We start from the raw sequence: 20,363 nt of genomic DNA on the forward strand, positions 1-20,363 counted from the left end.
CATAACTAAATGGAGATTCACAGAGGTTAAATGAGTAGCCACAGTTGCATTGAGGGCAGAGCCAGACCAAGAACCAGAGTGGTTTTCCCCACTGAGTCAGTGGACTTGCCATCATACTGTGTTTCCTTTCACAAAAGACGCTAGTCACCCTTTCATTCCTCCCCCACCCCTGACGAACCAAATTTTTTTCTTTTGGGGGGGAAGGGCAGAGTAGGGTAGGAAATTGCATCCTTTGTTGATTCAAAGTGAATGTTTTCAGAACAGCTGCTATGGTTGAAATACTGGTTGTTGTGATTGTGTGCTTACCAGGGAAGCCAAGAACTGCGAAGATTCTCACATAAACCACAGGGCATCTAAGGGAGGAAGAAATATCCTGGACAACAAGCTCATCTTTATTCCATTTTTATATCAATTGAAGATCTTGCTGGACTTTCAATCCAGAATTCTTACTTGGAAATTTTAGCCAATATAATTTTTTTAATAGAACAACTTTCTAGGTCTTACAGATAGTAGGGGCTTTATAAATACTGGCTGAATTGAATTGAATTAAAAACTTGATAACAAAAAAAATTTAGTTTGTTGGGAAACCCTAGTCAGTTGATGGTAGACAATAAATTAATGCGTTAATGAGGTGATAATACAATTTTCCCCAGGATTACACACTCACAGAGACTAGCAAATTAAATGCCTGCTGTTATTTTCCCCAGATATGTTTACATATTTGGAATCTTGGAGACAATTTTTGGATTTGAATCTGAGATATCTCTTGCCTTTTAGCTGGCTCAAGAAGACTAAATGAACTGGAAGTGATTTGGCAAACAAATCTTAGAAGTTCAGTTGTTGTGTCTCTCTTAAAACTAACTGTCCTGTATATTCAACCATTCATTCATTCATTCATTCATTCATTCATTCATTCAATAAGCATTTATTAAATGAACATTAGATTAAAGGCAATGTGTTGGTTACTTTATAAATACTTATTGAATTGAATTGAAAACTAAGCACATCAGGACAAAGAAGGGAACAATTTTGGCTGTAGAAGAGCATGGCCTCTCAAGTGGCAAAGATCAGGGTTCAAAAAACATTGAAGGTTTATGTTCAATGGTTGCCTGGGTGACCTTGGGCAAGTTGCTAAACTTCTCTGACCCCTAGTTTCCATTTCTGTAAAATGATAGGGTTGACTCAAGTTCTGAAATGATGAAACATCCTTTTGGGTTTTTTTTTTCCAACTTCTTGACTTCACACATTTAATACCTGTCTTAAATTAGTAGAACCTTTTAAAAATAGCATTGGATCCAGGCAATAACTTGGCCAACTAGGGATATGGTCTCTATCAGTTTCTGTTCTTAGCTTAGCCCAATCTCCTTAGCCTAATACTCCTCTTTAGCTGATAACAGTCTATCACTTAAGAGTAGAAAAACAGCAAATGATCAATACTAAAGACATTTAGAAGCAGGAGAGTTTGCTGTTAGCTGAATGGTGAGAAAACCCTTTAGAGAAAAGGTTAGATTTGAGCTAAATCTTGAAGGATGGGCAGAACTTAGATAAGCAAAGAGGATGGAAGGGTTTTGGAAGAGAGGAGATGAAGGAGCACCAAGGTCACTGGAAAAGATCCTTGATCAGTTCAGCCACAGCAGATGGTTCTTATTGGGGAGCGCTGGGAAGATATGGTGGCATGGTTTGCTACTTTACCTCTTTCAGATATCTAGAGAATGGAAACCTCCATGTTTTGGAAATTATGCAATCTTAAACAACTCAAGGTCCAGTTGTTCTTCCTTCCATTGTCTTCTTGAGTGTCATTTCCACTTACTCAAATAGCCCATGGAGGAGAGGAAGTATTAGAGTTCAAATATGGTGGATCCAATTTCACTGAAGGAAATACTTTAATAGAAAAACACTGAAAAAATCTGTTCCATTTTCTGTCTGTTTGTTGCCCTTCTCGGTTTACTTACAAATGGTCCAGACTAAGTTGATCTGACAGTTGTGTCACACACTAAATTTTTGGCAGACACATTTTCTTCATTTTTTATAGTATTGTCAGATGTTGTTGCAAAGAATCCCAAAGTAAGTGGCATAGCCAGGAACCTAAGTTCTGTGATTTTAGTTCCAATGCCTTTTTTCAATGTAAAATCTTAGAATTAGATTTGGAAGTCAAGAAAAGAAGGTTCAGGCAAGAGGGAGAAACACATAAATCAAGAGGACAAGGTTTCTTTTGAGAAGAGTGAGTTAAAGAGAATGATTTAAGAAATCTTTACATAGAATCACATTTAAGTCACACTGGTATACCCATTTTACAGATCAAAGAATCCTAGACTTAGAATAGTAAAATAGGTTGTAGATGCTGATGCAGAATCTCAGAGATTTGAATGAAGTTTCCCTTCGGGCCCCTGTACCCATTGATGAGTTCTTCCCAGAGACTCTATTTTGGGGAAGGACCCCTCTCTTTCTCAGAATGTTTTCAACCTTGTCCCCTCACTTTTCATCTTCCCTTTTATGGGTTATAGGAACTGTCCTTTTTTAGGGAGAAGATAATCCACAAGGTTTAGCCCTGTGCTTTTATATAGTAAGACTTAATGAAGATTTGTTAACTGACTTCCTGCCTCAAAGGCCAGTGCTTCACTATTTTGTCCCCTTTGGTGTCAGAACAAACTATTAATAAGCTTTAAACTGCACTAAGACTTTTGGGACAGCCCATATTTATTGGTTTAATTGTAAAACAGACTTAAATACATCTTAAAACTTGCCTATGTATCTCAATGTCAAACTAGAATGTTAGCATATGATAAATAAAATATATGAATTCCTGAACAAAGCACCATCCACCAAAGTTCTAATTGATTTCATCTATTCAAAAATAGGAGAATTAACTGAGATGCCCTAAAATAAAACATGCGGTTTCGGTCAATATTTATATGCCATAATTTCTCTGAGAAGGCTTATTAGTTTTTAATTCTACATTCACAAACACAAGAAGGGGAAAAAAGCTCTTTGATTATTCCAGACTGTTTGGCAACCCCAACCCCCCTTCTCCCCCATCTTGGAATCAATGCCTTTTGCAGATATCAACTAAGATTGATAGCAATAAAAGGTAATTCACAGGTCAAATCTCTTTTTTGAGATGAAAATTTTGTTTCCCTCTGTAGTATACGAGATAAACAACTTTTGTTTTTCTTGTGGTCAGAATCAATAGTGATTTGACTGGAGCTATCTTTATCCTATAATGTAATTTGGTTTTGTCTCTCGGTATAATTTGTTCTCTATCTTCTCCACCTTGCTAAAGCTTTACAACCACTCGGTTTCTTTTGTTTGTTTAGCATTTACAGCTTACCCTTTAACCTCATTGCCCCCCCTCACACATCCACTCAAACAAGCACCGACACTTTTGAACCGTCCAGATCCAGCTGAGACACTTAGAACAAAGGTGAGTCTTGTTACTGGAAAAGAGAGAGGGAGGGAGAGAATAAAGAAAAAAACCCGGTAAGAAGCGAGGGAAAGGCAAGGGGCTGGGAAAAGAGCAGTAATTCCCCAGAATCTGAAATGGAGCAATTTCTGACCTCAGAACTAAATTTCTAAGGAGTATCTCAATATGTCTTGCAAAAATGGGGAGGGGGCAAAGGAATTGAAGATTCTGCCTGAAGCCTCTTCTAGTTCTCTGTGGCAGCCGGCAGAGTGACTTATTCGCAAAAGCCAGAGGGAAAGAAAACCCCCAACCAGCATCCCTATACAACATTCTGCTTTAAAAAAAGAATGACTATTTTTGAACACAAGCTGTTTCCTGTCTTTACAGGCAATTCTCTAGTTGCCTTCCAGGTGGGCCCAGGTCTTCCTGCTAATTTGATCTCCTGGGATTCCTCCCCCTTCCCATCCTACCCCACTTCGCCTAGGGAGATCCAGATGGGAGCTTTTACAGATGACTCCGGCTACTCCAAGGAGGCCACCTCCCTCCCAGCAACCCGCCCACCCTGGACGCCTCCGCTTTATTTTGGGAAACAGCAGCTGAGAGGGAGGATGGTTGATTGTCAGACCTTCGCAGACCAGTGGAAGAACTGAGGGACTGGGGGGGAACATCCAGTAATAGCCTGCCGGGGACTTTCTCCTCCTCTTCTCCAGGACCAGGGACAGATTTGTAAGAGCGCACATACAAATACATACAACATGCACACATCCACACATCCCCACACATTCACATACTATACACACCCTCACCCACCACACACATACAGACATCCACATTCATACATTCACACACTACACACACACACACCATACACAGACACCCACACATTCATATATTCACACATTACACACACACATACACAGACACCCACATATTCATACATTCACACACAGACACATATTTATACATTCCCACACTACACACAGACACACATTCATACATTCACACACTACACAGAGACACACATGTTCATACGTTCACACACACACACAAACACACTCACACACGGTCTCCCGGGCGGGCCGGAGCCCAAGGCCACGTGACCCGTCTGAAACTTACTAAGGCATGACGTCAGCCTGGGCATGAAAGCCAGGAGGGAGTCGGAGGAGACAAACGAGGAGGAACCAAAATATTGGCCTTCTTAAAAGGGCGATGCCGCCAGGCTTCTTTAAGGCAGATTGGCTTCTTTTAACCAAATCTTTCCTTGAGGACAAAAAAAAAGTCTTGTTCTGTCATCTCGGTTTCTTTCATCGAGGAATATAGGAGTCTGTGAATTTGACCCAAAGGAAATGAGTGCTAAGAGACTTTACCTTGGAAAACAAGGATGAGGGAGCCAGACAAGGATGGGGTGAAAGGGGCTAGAGAGCCAATCTGGCAGACCTGGGTTCAAATTCTGCCTGACCGCTTATTTGTAGGAACTGGACAAATCATCTAGTTGCCTGGGGAGGGCTTGGTCTTACATCATAAGGGAATGTCTCCTCCTAGCAATCAGGGGTCCCTTACACTTTATGCCTCCTGCAAGTCTTCGATGGTCATCCTGAACTTCTCAGGGGCTGGAACAAGCTGTGGAAAGCTTGGTCTCCATCCATCCGCAGGAGTTTATTAGTTGCTTATTATGTTTCAGGAACTGTATTAAATGCTGGGGAAGAAGAAAAGGCAAAACCCCACACCAAACATGTGATCTCTGCCCCTAAGAAGCTCAGTCTTCTAGGGGTGGAAGCATGGAAACAACTAGATACAGGGATGTAATCCTAAGGGGGAAGAGGGAACCCAAAGAATGTAAGATTTGGGCTCTGTCTTTTTATTTTCTGTTTTTGTGAGACAATGGGATTAAATGTCTTGACCAAGGTCACACAGCTAGAAAGTATCTAGGTCAAATTTGAACTCAGGTCCTCCTGACTCCAGGGCTGCTGCTCTCTTTATCCACTGCACCACTGCTTGAAGGCAGCCAGGAAAAACAGGGCACAGAAGGAGGGAAAAGGAGAGTGTTCTAGGATTGGGATACAGTCAGTGAATAAGTATGGAGATGGGGATATGGAGTATTATGAGCCAGGAAGGACAAGAAGACAGATGTCACTGTCGACTCCTAGAGGGAAAAACCTGCCTTTAAATTAGTTAATAAATCACTGATTAATTATTGACTGATTACTATCACTAGATCACAGAGTACATCTCAGGGGAGTAAAATATAAAAAAGACTGGAAAGATAGGAGGGGGCAATGTTAGACCCAAACAGAGGAGTTTATATTTTTATCATGGAGATGATAGAGAGCCCCTGTAATTTATTGAGGAAAGAAGGGAGGCATGATCAGACTTATATTTTAGGAAGACCACTTTGGCAGCTAAGCAGATAATGGACTAGAGAGAGTGGGGAGGCTTGAGGTGGAAGCTGTGTGAATGGAGGGAAGGGGATAATTGTGAAAACAGAAAAGGGAAGACCTGACAACTGATTGAGTATCTTCAGGAAGGAGTTGGAATGTTACCCAAGTTTCAAGCCTAGGTAACTAGGTGAATGGGAATCCTCTTGACATTGATAGGGAAGTTGAGAAGAAGGAGGGAATTAGGGGAAGGGGGAGATAATCAATTCCACTTTAGACAAGTTCAGTTTGAAATATCTTTGGCACATCCAATTTGAGATATCTAAGAGTCAGTTGGCTATTATGAGATCGGAGGGTTGAAGAGTATAGACCTTGAAATCATCTGTCTAGAGTTCATAAATGAATCCATTGGGAATGGATTAGAACAACAATTAAGAGGAAACAGAGTGGGGTGGCTAGGTGGATAGAGCACTGGCCTTGGAGTCACGAGTACCTGAGTTCAAATCCGACCTCAGACACTTAATAATTACCTAGCTGTGTGGCCTTGGGCAAGCCATTTAACCCCATTGCCTTGAAAAATCTAAAAAAATAAAAAAAGTAAAAAAATAAGAGGAAATAGAGAAGAGGGCCCAGGGTAGAGTTTTGGGGGCCTCCTCTGAGCAATACCTGGATGAAGATTCAGCAAAAGAGACTGAAGGACTGGTCAAATAGGAGAAGCAAGAGAGAAATGTCAGAACCTGGAGAAGAGAGAGTATATAGAAAGGGATGATCAACAGTTTCAAGAGGCTGCAGAGAGGTTAAGAATAATGAGTTTTGAGAAATGGTTTTGAGATTTGTCAATAAAGAGATCATTGGTGACTTTGGAGCAAGCAGTTTCATCTGAATGATATAGGTGGAAAACAGGCTTTAGAACTGACTGAGAAGAGAGGAGGTAGGTACACTATTGACACCTCTCAGGGACTTTACCCAAGACAGCAAGGAGAGATAGAGTTAGCAGGGATGAACAGATCAAGTGAAGGTTCTCTGAGATTGGGAGGAGATATGAAATTGTTTGAAGGCACCAGGGAAGGATTGGAAATATTGAAGATTAGAGATTGAAGAGGCAGTCTACTGGATAAATGGGAAGGGTTGAGATCAAAGATGAATGTAGAGGAATTTGCCTTGGAAAGAGAAAGGCTATCTCTTCATGAGAGACAGGGGTGAAGGAGAAAATAGGAGATCTTTGAGTGATATAAAATGAGGAACAGAGGAAGCTCCTACAACATAGTTTCTGAACTAAGTTTGGAAAGGATCATCCACTGAGTCATAGGTCATTAAAGTTTCAATTATGTTTTCTGTCCTTTTTTATGGGTCATAATCTCATCAGATTCACAGTAATCCAATAAAGTAGAGCAAAGTTTTTCTATCCTTTTTTTGTAATGAGCCATAATCTCATCAGATCCTCACAATAATCCTATAAGGTAGAGCAGGGGTTATTATCACCATTTGGCAGAAGAGGAAACTGGGGTTAAAAGAACTTAAAATCTCTTGTCCAATAAATGGAGTCAGAGCAGATCTAGAACCCCCAAGGTCTGAAGTTCTTCATGAGGCAATAATGATTGATGAAACTAAAATCATTATCAGAGTAGCTAACACTTCAAGGGTTACAAAATGTTTTACAAACATTATCTTCACAATTCTGGGAGTAGGTGAAATCAAAGAAACTAGACTTTATACTTCCCAGTCACTTGATTTCATTAGTCTTCAAATTGTTTTTATAAACATTGGCATTCTGACAATAGTCCTAAGTACAGATACTAGTATTTAGAGTATCCATTCAGATAGGGTTGCCTTTTGCAATTGAAGAATAGTTACACCGCTTAAGCAAAATATGAAATGCAAGATGTTATTGCTTTTGTGTTTATATATTGAAGTAATGATAGATTCTAGAATTTCATATCTTTAGTTTATACTATTTAAAAAGGCTGTGCTTGTGTAGTGAATTAAACTTGCTTATAATATCTATATTATTTAGAATGGGGGAGGGAAGAATTGGGTAGAGATGTAAAGATTTATAGGCTTCCTCTTAATGAGGTGTTAATATTCAGTGAAGCATTTAGCACTTCATTGGCACTCAATAAATGTTTAATTGGAAAAGAACAGTCAAGCAATTACTATTTTTTTTAACAAAAAGATTCACAAATAGACTTTAAGAAGGCAAAATAAACCATATAATTAGGAAGCAATTTCTATCCTATAATCTCTCCATAAGGCCATGGTTGGTTTGAATACATTGTGATGTTGAAAAAGTTTGAGAAACACAATTTCTAAGTGACTCAAGTTTATTAATAATGCTAGGATTTTATTAATAATAGAAGTCAGTGGCACTCTCCAGTGCCAAAGATAATCATGGCTGGATGCCGGATCATAGCTTATATGCCCTTGGAAGAATGGGTGTTCCTGAGGATGGCAATCAATTCTGACTAGTTAACAATTAATGAGAAAATAAATATTACAATGAGAAGTGGCTCACTCCAATGAGGGACTGAGAGTGACATCATGGCAATATTATCATTTGAATCTGATCTGACCTAAGTCTTGTTGCTTTTTCAGGCTGTTTTTATTCATATTGTCAAAGTCATTACATATATTTTCTGACTTTATTATGGATAATTTCATATTAAAATAGTAATAGCTGACTTTTTATGTCCCTTTACAGGTTTGCAAAGCACTTCATTTATATTATGGTTAGATGAATCTCATAAATATCCTGTGAGATAGCAATTATAATCACTTTGATTTTACAAAGAAGTTAAATGACTTGGGACACCTGGACACAATGGATAGCATTGTTCCCTAAGGAATGACAAATAAAGAAGAAGTATTGAGTAATGGATACTGGGCTTAAATCCTGCCTCACTCACCTTAGCTGTTTGACCATGAGTAAGTCATTTGTTGCTACTGAACAACATGTTCAGTTATGTTGGACTCTATATGTTCCTATGGACAAAGTTCATGGGATTTTCTTGGCAAAGCTATTTCATTGGTTTACCATTTCCTTCTACAGTCCCCATTTTATAGATGAGGAACTGAGGCAAAAAGGGATTAAATGGCTTGCCCAGGGTCACACATATAATACAGTATCCAAGTCTTTCCTTTCTGAACCACAAAAGTAGAAAATGAGAAAATCTCAGAGTTAACTCTATTAGTTAGTTTTGTGTTTTTGAGATAAACTTTGTTAAAGGGTTCCTTTGGACATGTTTGAAGAAGTTTTGGTAGTGTTAAATCCCAATTTGACAAAATGTTTTTTAAAGGCACAATTAGCTGTGTGGAGTAGAGTGTCCTAGGATTATGAAACAGTAAAAGAATTACAATAGACTGTGAGAGCAGAGTTTATACATTTTTTCTTATATTCCCAGTGTGTAGCACAGATCCTGCCACATAGTGGGTGCTTCATAAATGATTGTTGATTTTATGATACATTTACATTTTTTCTAGGGGGTCCTGCCAGGAGAACTCACCCTTATCGTATTAATTCAATGTACAGTAGATAGAGCCTAGGACTTGGAGTCAGGAAAACCTGAGTTCAAATTCTGCCTGACCTTTCTAGGGTACTATAACTTTGGGCAAGTCACTTAACCCCCTATTTTCTCATGTCATCTACAAAATGGGGACACACTGGAGAAGGAAATGGTAAACCACTCCAGTATCTTTGCCAAGAAAATCCCATGAACTTTGTGCATAGGATCATGTAAAGTCCAATGTGACTGAACAACAACAACAAAGAAATGACTTACTCATGGTCAAACAGTTGGTAGCTGAGGCAGGGTTTAAACCTAATTCCATTATGCAATGCTAACTCTTTTCCCATGTTTTCTGCAACTTTTATATTTGTCATTCCTTATGGAGCAATATTCCATTGCTTTCACATGTTGAATTTGTTAGTCATTACTGATTGCATATTCTATTTTTTTTACATATTCATTTCGCATCATGCTTCTCATTCTGTTGCTTGGACCTACACATTTCAGGAATATCATACCGGATTCATTTTTAATTATTTAGAAAAGTGCTCCTTGATTGAGGAATCAATGTCTGGTTGAGAGAAGGGATCTATGGTACCTTAAAAAGTAGGAAACAGTTTAGACAAAACTGTTTCTAGTTTAAAAAGGGAAGTGAAGGCTGAAGAAAATACATGAGCTTAAGCTAGTTCTGCTTTATAAGTATGGTTTGAAGGGGATGGAATCCTTCTGTGGCAGAGCATTCAGCAGGAAAAAGAGGCTAAAAATTTGGAAAAATGTGGGTAGCAATGGAAAAAATGATTCAGAAAAGCTGGGTTCTGGGGTGAGAAGACAGAAGAGATTAAAAAAAAGTTGTCTGAGTTTATTTCCTCTTAAAGCTATTTCTTTCCCACAACTCTTGCTGTCTTGCTCTTCATTTTTTTAAAAATTAGTTTTCCTCTGAGGTGAAGGAAAGATTATTTTACAATATTAATTTTTCTTCAAAGATTCTAAAACTATATATTAGAACTAAAATTGACCTTTAACGTCATTTCTTTTCCTCCTCCCCCCTTATTAATTTTATAGATGAGAAAATAGAACGGATGAAATAAAGGCTTGGCCAAAAGTCACATACCTGGTGAATCAGAATTCAAATCTAGCACCTGGGACATCAAATTCAACATTCTTCCTGTCAACCTTTTGTTTGAAATCTCTACCATCTATTCATTTCCCACCTATCAGCACCCACTTTGGATTTCTTTTGACTTGATTTCTTTGGGGTGTTGTCTGCTCCCATCATACAGAAACTCTTTGAGAGAGGATTGTGTCTTTTTTTCAAATTTTGTATTCCCAGGCTTTAGTGAAATGGGTGAAACTTTGTAGAAACTTAAATGTTTATTGACTATTGAAATGTAAGAACTACCTCAATTCAATCCTGAACAATAAACACTACCTCTGTGAGTAGGGTATTTATCTCTAGGTGGCTAATTAATAGGATCCTGGATTTAGAACAGGTAGAGATTACCTTGGGGGTAATCTAATAGAATCCAGGATGTGTTCAATTCACATCTTTATTATAATCACAAAGAACCAAATAAAGCTGTATCTTGTTTTATTATGTAATGGAGATAAGGAGGCTGAGAATTGAGTTTCAATTCCAGCTCTATTAATGACTACCTGTTACCTTTCAAGGGCTAAGTCTTAAGTGTCTGGTGTAGAGGGCATTTTTTTTTTTAGATTCTTCAAAGCAATGGGGTTAAGTGACTTGTCTAAGGCCACACAGTAGGCCATTATTAAGTGTCTGAGGCCACATTTGAACTCAGGTCCTTCTGACTCCAGGGCCGGTGCTCTATCCACGGCGCCACCTAGCCGCCCCTGGAGGGCATTTTAAGATTACACTTTGGGGGGGGGGGGTGGCTAGGTGGCGCCGTGGATAGAGCACTGGCACCAGAGTTCAAATCCTACCTCAGACACTTCATAATTGCCTAGCTGTGTGGCCTTGGGCAAGTTACTTAACCCCATCTGCCTTGCAAAAACTAAAAAAAAAAAATGACATTTTGGAATGCACTTTGGGGAGATGCTATTTAAAGAGAGACTGTGGAAACATGCTTTTGGAATGCAAGTGTTCCTTTAACTGGATTTTTGCATTTTTGGCTTTTCTTCAATGAATGATTATTTATTAAATAAACACTTTTGTTAAAGTACCTTGAAATGGCATCTTTTGTCTATCAAACAGCTTAAAATAAATTAATGAATTTATCTAACACCTTTCCTTACTTATATATCTGGGAGCTTTTTAAATAGCTCCATTTTTTTTAGCTTTTTTTCAAGGCAGTGGGGTGAGGTGGCTCGTCCAAGGCCACCCATCTGGGTAATTCTTAAGTGTCTGAGGGCGGATTCGAACCCAGCTCCTCCTGACTCCAGGCGGGCACCGAGCCACCCAGCGGCCCCTAAATAGCCCCCATTTAAATAATAAAAGGAAAATGTAGGAGAAGAGCCTCGGCCCCTCCAGATTTCCTGAGGTGAGTGGGGCGATGACGTCATCCACTTCTGGGGCGGCAGGTGAGGGGGGCGGTGCCTCGGACCCGCTTACAAAGGCCCCGCCCACCCGAAGGGGCGGGGCGGGGGCGGGGCGTAGTCCGGAAGCGACTCCGGGCCCCGGCCCCCCTTGATGGCGGGGGAAACTGAGGCCCGCGGGGGCCGGGTTCGATCCAGGCTTCTCGCTCGGGGTCTCCCTCCCAGGGGCGGTTACACTTTGTTGGTTTCCTTTGGGGGGTGTCAGCGGCGGAAGGGGCCCCCCGTTCTTCGGGGCGCGGGTGCGGCCGCGGGGGTCCACACCCGGCCGCGCGCGAGCTCCCTGCGAGGGGCGGGCCGGGGCCGGGGCCGGGGCCGGGGCCGGGGCCGGGGCTAGGGCTAGGACCGGGGCCGGGGCCGCCCCTCCCCCGCGGGAGCCGCCGCCGCCGCCTCCACGCTGCTTCCCCCTTTAAGAGAGGCTCCGCGGGACTCACGTTCGAATCGGCCCTGTCCGCCGTCCTCGGCCCCTGATTGGCTGGGCCGGGCGCACGAGGGAGCGCGAGCTGGGCCCGCACCGGTCGGAACGGCCGCAGGCCGCGCCTGATTGGCTGGCGCGCCAGGCCTATATAAGGCCGCCGGGCGGCGCGGCTCCGCTCAGTCGGCGGCGGGACCGGTTGCTAAGCGGCCGCGTCGCCCGTGGCGGCCGGGCAGGGGCTCAGGCTCGCGTCGCGGCGCCCCGCTTGTTTGTTGAGTCGGTTGGGGCCGAGGGCGGAGCCGCCGCGCCGCCGCCCCACGCCCTCGCGGTCGCCGGGAGCCGAGGCCGCGGGGCCCGGCCGCAGGCAGCATGGAGTTCAAGCTGGAGGCGCACCGCATCGTCAGCATCTCGCTGGGCAAGATCTACAACTCGAGGGTCCAGCGCGGCGGCATCAAGCTGCACAAGAACCTGCTGGTGTCGTTGGTGCTGCGCAGCGCGCGCCAGGTGTACCTGAGCGACCCCGGGCCGGGCGGCCCCGGGCCGGCGGGACCCCCGCTGCCGCCGCCGCCGGCGCCGCCGGGCTGGGGGGAGCCGCCCCCGAGGGACAGCGGCATGGAGCCGGAGCCCGAGCCCGCCGCCGCCGCCGCCGCCGCCGAGCCGCCCGCAGCCCAGGCGCCGCCCGGAGCCCCGGCGGAGCGGGAGGCCGGCCCCGGGGGCCCGGCCCGGGCGCGGCCCTGCCGCTGCCGCCGCCTCTGCTGCGCGCCCCGGCCCGACTGCGGCTGCCGCCCGCGCCCGGACCAGGGCTGCCCCCGCAAGAGGAGCGCCTCGGGGCCGGGGGGCGGCGCGGCCGGCGCGGCCCCGGGCGGCTCCCCGGTGAAGAAGCCCCGGCGGGACCCGGAGGAGCCGCCGGCCGAGGAGGAGGAGATGGAGACGGGCAACGTGGCCAGCCTCATCAGCATCTTCGGCTCCAGCTTCTCGGGACTCTTGCGTAAAGCGCCCGGGGCCGGCCGGGAGGACGCGGACGGCCCGGGGGAGGCGGCGGAGGCGGCGGCGCCGCGCGCGCAGGAGGCGGCGGAGCCCGGGCCCATGTACTGCGATAAGCCGGTGCTGAGGAACCTCAACCCCTGGAGCACCGCCATCGTGGCCTTCTGAGCGCCGGGCCGGGGGCGGGCCGGGGCGGGCCGGGGGCGCCGGGCCCCGCCCCGCCCCGCCGCGAGGCCCCGCCCGGCCGGCCCGGCCCCGGGGCGCGCGGGGGGCTCGTCTGATAAAGCTGTGTTTTGTAAGTGTGTGGTCGGAGTCGGGCTTTGTCGTCGGAGCGTCTGGTCCGGGCTGGAGCCGGGGGGGAGCCGGGACTTTCCTCCCCAGCCCGGGGAGCCCCGGGGCGGCCCGCGGGGAAGAGGCGGCGCGCGAGTCTACGAGCGCCGGGCCGGGCCCGCGGAGCAGCGCCCAGGAGCGGAGCGGAGCCGAGCGGAGCGGGGAGGAGAGAGGCCCGGCCCGGCCCGCGGCCCCGCCGCCCCGCCCCGCCTTTGTTGTATAAAGGCCGGGGCACTTGTAGAGTTTTGTACAGTATTTTCTTCGTGTATTGACTTTTTTTTTGTATAAAATGTAACTTTACGTGTCTGACACGTATTAAATATTTTGAAGCAACTTCACCGTGTCCTTTTCTGTAGTCACCTGCTTGGTTTGGGGAGGAGAAAGGGCCCCGCCGGGGGGGGGCAGAGACGCGCCGGGACGAGCCGGGGCCGCCCCGCCGCCTGCCCCGGGCCGGGGGCTGCGGCCTCCACCTGGAGGAGGAACCCCGGCCTGAAGGGGGAGGACTTCCCGCTAGCGCCTGTGGATTATATTCTCCCTGCCACTAAAAAGTCTTTGAAGCAGAAAAAATAGGTTTATGGCAAGACGGTACAGCCAATTATGATGTAGTTCCTGAGAATCAGTTCCTCTTGCTGTGTCTAAATGAACTCTAAAACATTTGCCTACTCAGTTCTGAGGTGATTGAAGGTTTTTTTTTTTTCTGGACCCACCTACCTTTAAGGGAGGAAAGAATTTTGGAATGAGTATTTTTGCTGTTTTGTTCAGAGTTGACACAAATACCAAAGAATAACGTAGATGAAACGAGGCGGCGGGTGGAAGCTGGTAGGCTTCCTGAATTGGTGACAGCTGTATTTGGGTCATGTGGCTACTTGTGATGACAACCACAAACTGTTGTCTCCCTAATAAAACTGAAGTTAACTGCTTCACCTAAGCCAGCCCTGAAGAATAAATTTTCAACAAGACACCTATTAAGTGTAGACAAATGCAAGGCCCCTTGCCTATTTGCACCCTCAAAAAGTTTACATTTAATAGAGAAATGTCTTCTCAAAAATTATGCGCAGGGGCTTTGCCAGGGGTTAGAGAATTGGGGTGGGCTTCCCCAAAGGTGAAGGTCTAAAGATGTGTCTAAAAGTAAACAATGGACTGCCAAGGTTATAAATGGAACAAGAAGCGAGCCCATGGGGTTGAACTCTAAGTGGAGATTAAAGTGCACTAAGCTAGGATGGAAACAGATGATGAGTTTATGGAACCCAACAGAAGCTTTACATTTGATTCCAGAGGTAGGAAAGAGCCACTGGGCCTTCTTGAGCCAGGGTTCTTAAGATTAAGCTTTTGCTTTGGAAAAATCAATCTAGTAGCTAAGGGAGGGAGAAACTAGATACAAGGGGACCAATTAGGCTATGAAAATAATCCAGGTGAAAGAGGTTAAGGGCCTGAACTTGAGTGGTTGTGTAAGTGGAGAAAGAGTGGCTTTGATAATGAAAGTGAAATTGTAAAACACTTGGATGCTTTAAAATAGTACATTCTTCTTTAGAAATGTGGTAAATCATAATTTTATGAATTGAAAGGAGTAAATCACTGGATTCTGAACTGGGTTACAGAAGGAAGCAGGGAAAATTGAGAACATTTAGGAAAAATTCAGCATGGTGTGCTGATGATAATCACTATAGGTATATAGTTCTAGACCCAGAGGTTCTAGAGAAGCTAAGACCCAAGGAGGACAGCTGGTCCAAGGACAATACAAGTTGCAAGCAAGTTTCAAATGATGATCCTTTGAATTTTTCCAGGCTATTGAGCAAACTTGTGTTTGTGCAGTTATGTATCTTTAGCATGAGTTGTAAAATGTTAACCTGTTTTGTCATATCTCAGTGTTTTTATAGGGTTAAATGTTCTTTTTAAGATGACTTTATCCAGGGGTGGCTAGCTATGGTGTAGTGAATAGAGCACTGGCCTTGGAGTCAGGAGTGCCTGAGTTCAAATCTGGCCTCAGACAATAATTGCCTGTGTGGCCTTAGGCAAGCCACTTAACCCCATTGCCTTGCAAAAACTTAAAAAAAAAAAAGATGACTTTACCTAAAATTGACCCAAGACCTGAGAAATCACACCTCAAACTATTACCATTTGGAAAGATTATTCAGATGCTTTACAGCTAGTGACAATTTTATAAACATTCCTAATTGTAAGAAAGAGAATCTATTAAATTGAGGTCACTTTCCCTTGAGTTCATTTTTGTATATGAAAGGGGTTAACAATCCCTGTTTTTAGGTCCATCTATACATGAGGTAGGCTAATTGTTCAAGAGACTGAACTTCCCACGCTTTAATTTTCCTTGTGATTATCATATATCAATTAGCACAAGAAAACTCAGATAATACTGGCACCTTTAACTATTTAGCCCCAACTTTGTAATAGTGACTGTATTGACTTTTTTATTCAAATATAAAACCTCTGGCTATAAATTATGCATTGTGTTTTTAAAGTGCTACTGAACTTGAGGGGGAAAGTCTTGGTGTACTTAAGGATTCTACTTCCATTTCAAGCAGTTTGTAAAGGAATGAAGTCAAGGCTTTGGTTTTAGTCCCAGTTCTGCTCACTAGCTATGTGATGCTGGGAAAATTGTGAGTTTTTCTTAGGCTATTAAATGTGAAACTGGAGAGGCAGCTAGGCCTTAGAGAATTGGCCTGGATCAGGAAAACCCGAGTTGAAGGGCTATGTTGGACAAGTCCTGATTGTGTGTTCCTGGCCGAGTCCCCTTAACATCTGATTGCAAAGGCAAAGCCCTAAGACTCCAAACTCAGAGAAAGTGTAGGTGTATATTGTTAAAGTGGTTCTCTGCTTCACTGGCCTCTCAGGTCTGTTTAATAAAATGACTGACCTGACAGAATTGTTTCAAGGAAAGCACTTAAAATAAAAACAATAACAAAAAGTCCCAACAACCCTTAAATGCTATAGAAGTGAGTTGTTACTAATGACACTTGGAAGTAATCAATCCTTATTCTATGAGCATATTTTTGGCTGCTATTTGCTTCTCTTTTTGCCAACCTGGTTGCTTTCCAGATTATATCAAACGACTGCACAGATGAGTAATAAGCTGCAGAAATGAGAACACACCAAGTGCAAAGATCTTGTGTGTTCATTTTCAGAGAATATGGAAAAGCAAAATAGACTACATGGTTATGTTGCAACATAGAATGTTTCTCAAGTAATACTACTATGTCATGACAGCCTCCTCAAAGCTAGGATAGTCTACAATTAAGTCTGACTAGTAACCCAATCCACAATTGAGCTAACTTTTTTTTTTCCTGAATTTGCTGGGAGAGTTGTGTGGCCTTGCATCAGAATTAATTTTAGCTCTGAATAAGCCATTTTTATACCACACCTGCCTTGTAAGTATTTGGTTCTCTTTCATTGCTCTTTAAGAAAATGTTGGCTTTCTCAATTTAATACAACAGTTAAGCCATTAGTCTTGCAAAGTGCTAAGATGGGGGATATACAAAGTTTAAATAACCAGTGAGTCTTTGCCCTCCTGACCCTTAAGAGACTAGTTAGGAGATGACATAGAATTTTCAAGTATTGCTAGAAAGGACCTCAAAGAGCATCTGATTCAGTTCCTCATTTTACAAATGAAACTGGGGTCCAGAGTGGTAAAGTTTGGCAGGAACAAATCTATGAATGGAAAAAAAAATACTAAGTCCTGTTTGCTCTTTGGTTGGGGATACAGATAGAAAAGGTTGAGCAGTCTCTCCGAGTGTGCATTCCAAAGAAGTTTTGGGGGCCAAGTCACTTGGAAAGGTTCAGTGGTTCTTAGGGTGTGGTGGGAGAATAGTTGGTAATATATTTTCTTTAGTATTAATTCCATTGATAACAGTTCTAATTTTCTAATTCCCATTTCTAATGTTGAGCCATTTGATGGTACTAAGGACTTTGGTGGTGAGAAATTTCTGAGTCTTCAGTAACTGGTCACTTTGAAGAGAGCAGTCTAAATGTTCACCAGGGTTGCTCCTCTGGATGATGGCTATAGGGAAGCATGGCTTATGAGCTGGGGCCTTTGGGCTTAGCTGCTCTCTGTAGTTGGTCAAGTGGTAGAGATAGTGGGACCCTTCTCCACAAGCATTGCCCCCATGAGTAGTGGCCATGGAGGTCAATCAGAGTATGGTATCTTGAGACTTTTCATCTAAGGGTCCTGGATTATCCCCACATGCATCTGGGGTGGGGGGAGGTAGAAGAAGTGGTTGACCTTTTGCTCTCTCTTTAGAAGTTTCCTTTAGGACTTCTTGCTGCTTTAGCATGGGGGATCATTAGCAACTGGGGAATTTTAAAATAATCCATAATAATAATTTAAAATAATCTAAATTTAGGAGAAAAAATTGTTTTGGCAATGCTGTTGGAATTTAATGTTTCTCAATAGCACCTCAAACTTCACTTATAATCATATTTGGTGGGGAAAGAACTTTGCCCCAAGTTGTAGACTCCTAGATTTAGAACTGGTTGGATTATTTAATACAAATAAGGAAATGGAGATCCGATCCAAGGACACAGATCTAGTGATTATCTGGATTTGAATCCAGTGATCTTTGCATTTTCCCATGATACCCTCTCAATTATTACTCTTAACAGATTTTGAACAACAAAACAGGGTGGTTTTGATTGTCCTCAAATACTGTTTATGGAAGACTTTTTTTTTTAATCACAGCACTGGGTGATCACCTTCACTGACATAAGGTTGTTGTCTTAGGAAAGTGAGAAAGAGCTGGGTTCTGGAAATGTTTGAAGAGTTTATGAGAATAAGGGGTGTGGTTGCTCATCGAAATAACTTCAATTAAAAAGTCAGTCCTTTGTCTTGGATTCAACTTCTTCGAGCTTGCTTGACATGTACTTTGGGATTTGAGAGGATAGAAAGATAGGTAGGACTAACAGTAACATGGACTTGGACAAAATGGGCCCTTTTTAAAGATTTTTTTTTTTTGATAATTTAGTTTACAGAAGAGCCAAGGCCCCATCAAAAGGGAAACTATGTCCCTATGTCCAGTTTTATACATTTTTCTCCAAATATCTTATTCAAAGACTTTATTTTTGAATTTTTATTCCACTTGGGTTTTCCCAGGAGTTATCAGAGGAGTTAGAATGATTGGGAGGACCAAGCCTACTAACCCAATCTCTAAATGGCCAGGCAAAGTCATTGTTCTTTGGAGTGCTCTGGTGAAGTTAAATGCTCTTAGCAAGGATTCTTGCCACTTGTGCTGATAACCCTTCGAAGCCCTTAGCCTCTGTACCACTGTGCTCATTTAAAACTTCTTTGCAGTGGAACTCTTAAAAGTAAAAAAAATCACCATTGGCAGAACCAGTGCTCAAAACCATTTCTTTAATTCATACTCCTTGAATCTCCCCTAGGAACAACTTGAGGATGCTGAGGGGAAGGTGAAAGGGAGAATTTGGGTAAGATCAGACTATGTGAAAGTATTCCCAATACAAGCACCATTGGGATTTTCAGTGGGAATGAGGGCATGAAACCCCTCCCAGGCAATTCTTCTTGCCCCAGAGGAATATAGCCCGAGAGTGGTGTTGGAGTATCCTCAGATTTGTCTCAGACCTCTGGAATCCAGTTGTCTGGGAGAGAAGCCTCCGGGGGTGCATTCCTTCCCCAGCCCCTCCTCTCTGGGGCTGAGCTGCTGTAGCCACCCCTGCAGGCAGTCCACTTAAGGGCATCTGGAGGAGGGAGCCCACACTGGGAAACAAAGTTTATTTCGAGAGATGTATGGGGGAAGGGACCTGACCTTGTTAAAAGTCCATGGAACACGGCATGTTTATCAGATGACCTTTTAAGAGAAACATTTACTTAGTTGCCTTAATATTCTTAGAGACTCTTTCCCTTTTTTAAGCTCAGTGGTGAAGCTGACAACTTTTACCTTTGGCATAGTCACCTGAGATGCCTTCCCTTTGGAGGAATTCATGTGAGAAATTCAGTTCTCTTCTGTCTACCAGCTTTGTTTTCAAGTTAACTGTTTTACCCCTGTGAGTGCTACTCCATCCTGATGAGAATCTCTGCTTTACAAAGTATTTCACAAGTTGATGTATTCTGGCATCTACCAAAATCTCACAGCCTTCCCCTTTCATTTTTTTTTTTCCCCTAGGACACTTGTGGCCTTAACTCTCTCCAAACAGTCTCACTTCCTCTTTGACTCATCTAGCCCCCTTTCGAAATGGATGAGATCCCCAACTGACCCTATTCCACCATCACAGCCTCAAGATTTGCCCTGGGATAGCTAGAAACTGAAATCCATTAAATGAAGGAAATAGTGTAATTTTTTTTTTTAAGTTCTTGTTTTAGTAGAACAAAGATAGATTCTGAGCCTGCCACTCTCCCTGGGCATGTTATTTCATTTCTGGGCCTCCGTTTCCTCATTGCATGTTCTCTTTAGTTCCCTTTGGTGGTAACATTTTGTAAGTCTTCTATAATTTGTGACTGGGACAGTTATACTTAGTAAAAATGTCTTTTGTTCTATCTCTGCTCCCTCAAAGCCCCGAATTTCCCATTTCTTGGTTCTTTTAGTAGCTTCTCTTTGCTTCCCAGGCCCTCTGTAAACACTCTTCTTTCAGGTCTCTCTCTGGCTGGTCCAGGCTGCCAGCCACAGAGGATGTTTCCAGTCCTGTGTAGCTTGGGGCATTTCCTTCAGTGAAGCAAGATCACTCTCGGTCTCCCCTGGCATCGTTCCCCCCCCCCCCCCCTTTATTCCCTCTCCCTGGCTCCACCCTCCACACAACTCTGGGGACATACACAGGCTCATTGTTTGTCTGGGGGAAGAAGTTGA

General features: G+C 43.6%; 1 protein-coding gene and 1 long non-coding RNA gene across 2 annotated transcripts; one reads left to right on the forward strand and one right to left on the reverse strand.

Moving 5' to 3' along the window:
- Nucleotides 1-1,410: 1,410 nt before the first annotated feature.
- LOC141511061 (uncharacterized) lies at nt 1,411-4,855 on the reverse strand. Its single transcript, XR_012475259.1, has 3 exons — nt 4,768-4,855; nt 4,517-4,660; nt 1,411-3,434 (listed from the first exon to the last, which is right to left on the reverse strand). It is a non-coding gene; the product is annotated as an uncharacterized LOC141511061 (long non-coding RNA).
- Nucleotides 4,856-12,227: 7,372 nt separating this feature from the next.
- On the forward strand, nt 12,228-20,305 carry IER5 (immediate early response 5). Its single transcript, XM_074222181.1, has one exon. The coding sequence runs from the start codon at nt 12,613-12,615 to the stop codon at nt 13,393-13,395; it is 783 nt and encodes a 260-aa protein (XP_074078282.1). The 5' UTR covers nt 12,228-12,612; the 3' UTR covers nt 13,396-20,305.
- Nucleotides 20,306-20,363: the final 58 nt, after the last annotated feature.

Source organism: Macrotis lagotis, chromosome 2, assembly GCF_037893015.1.
Source record: "Macrotis lagotis isolate mMagLag1 chromosome 2, bilby.v1.9.chrom.fasta, whole genome shotgun sequence".
Taxonomy (NCBI): domain Eukaryota; kingdom Metazoa; phylum Chordata; class Mammalia; order Peramelemorphia; family Peramelidae; genus Macrotis; species Macrotis lagotis.

Coding starts and splice junctions, on each gene's coding strand:
- IER5 (XM_074222181.1), top strand. CDS start 12,613: ATGGAGTTCAAGCTGGAGGCGCACCGCATCGTCAGCATCTCGCTGGGC.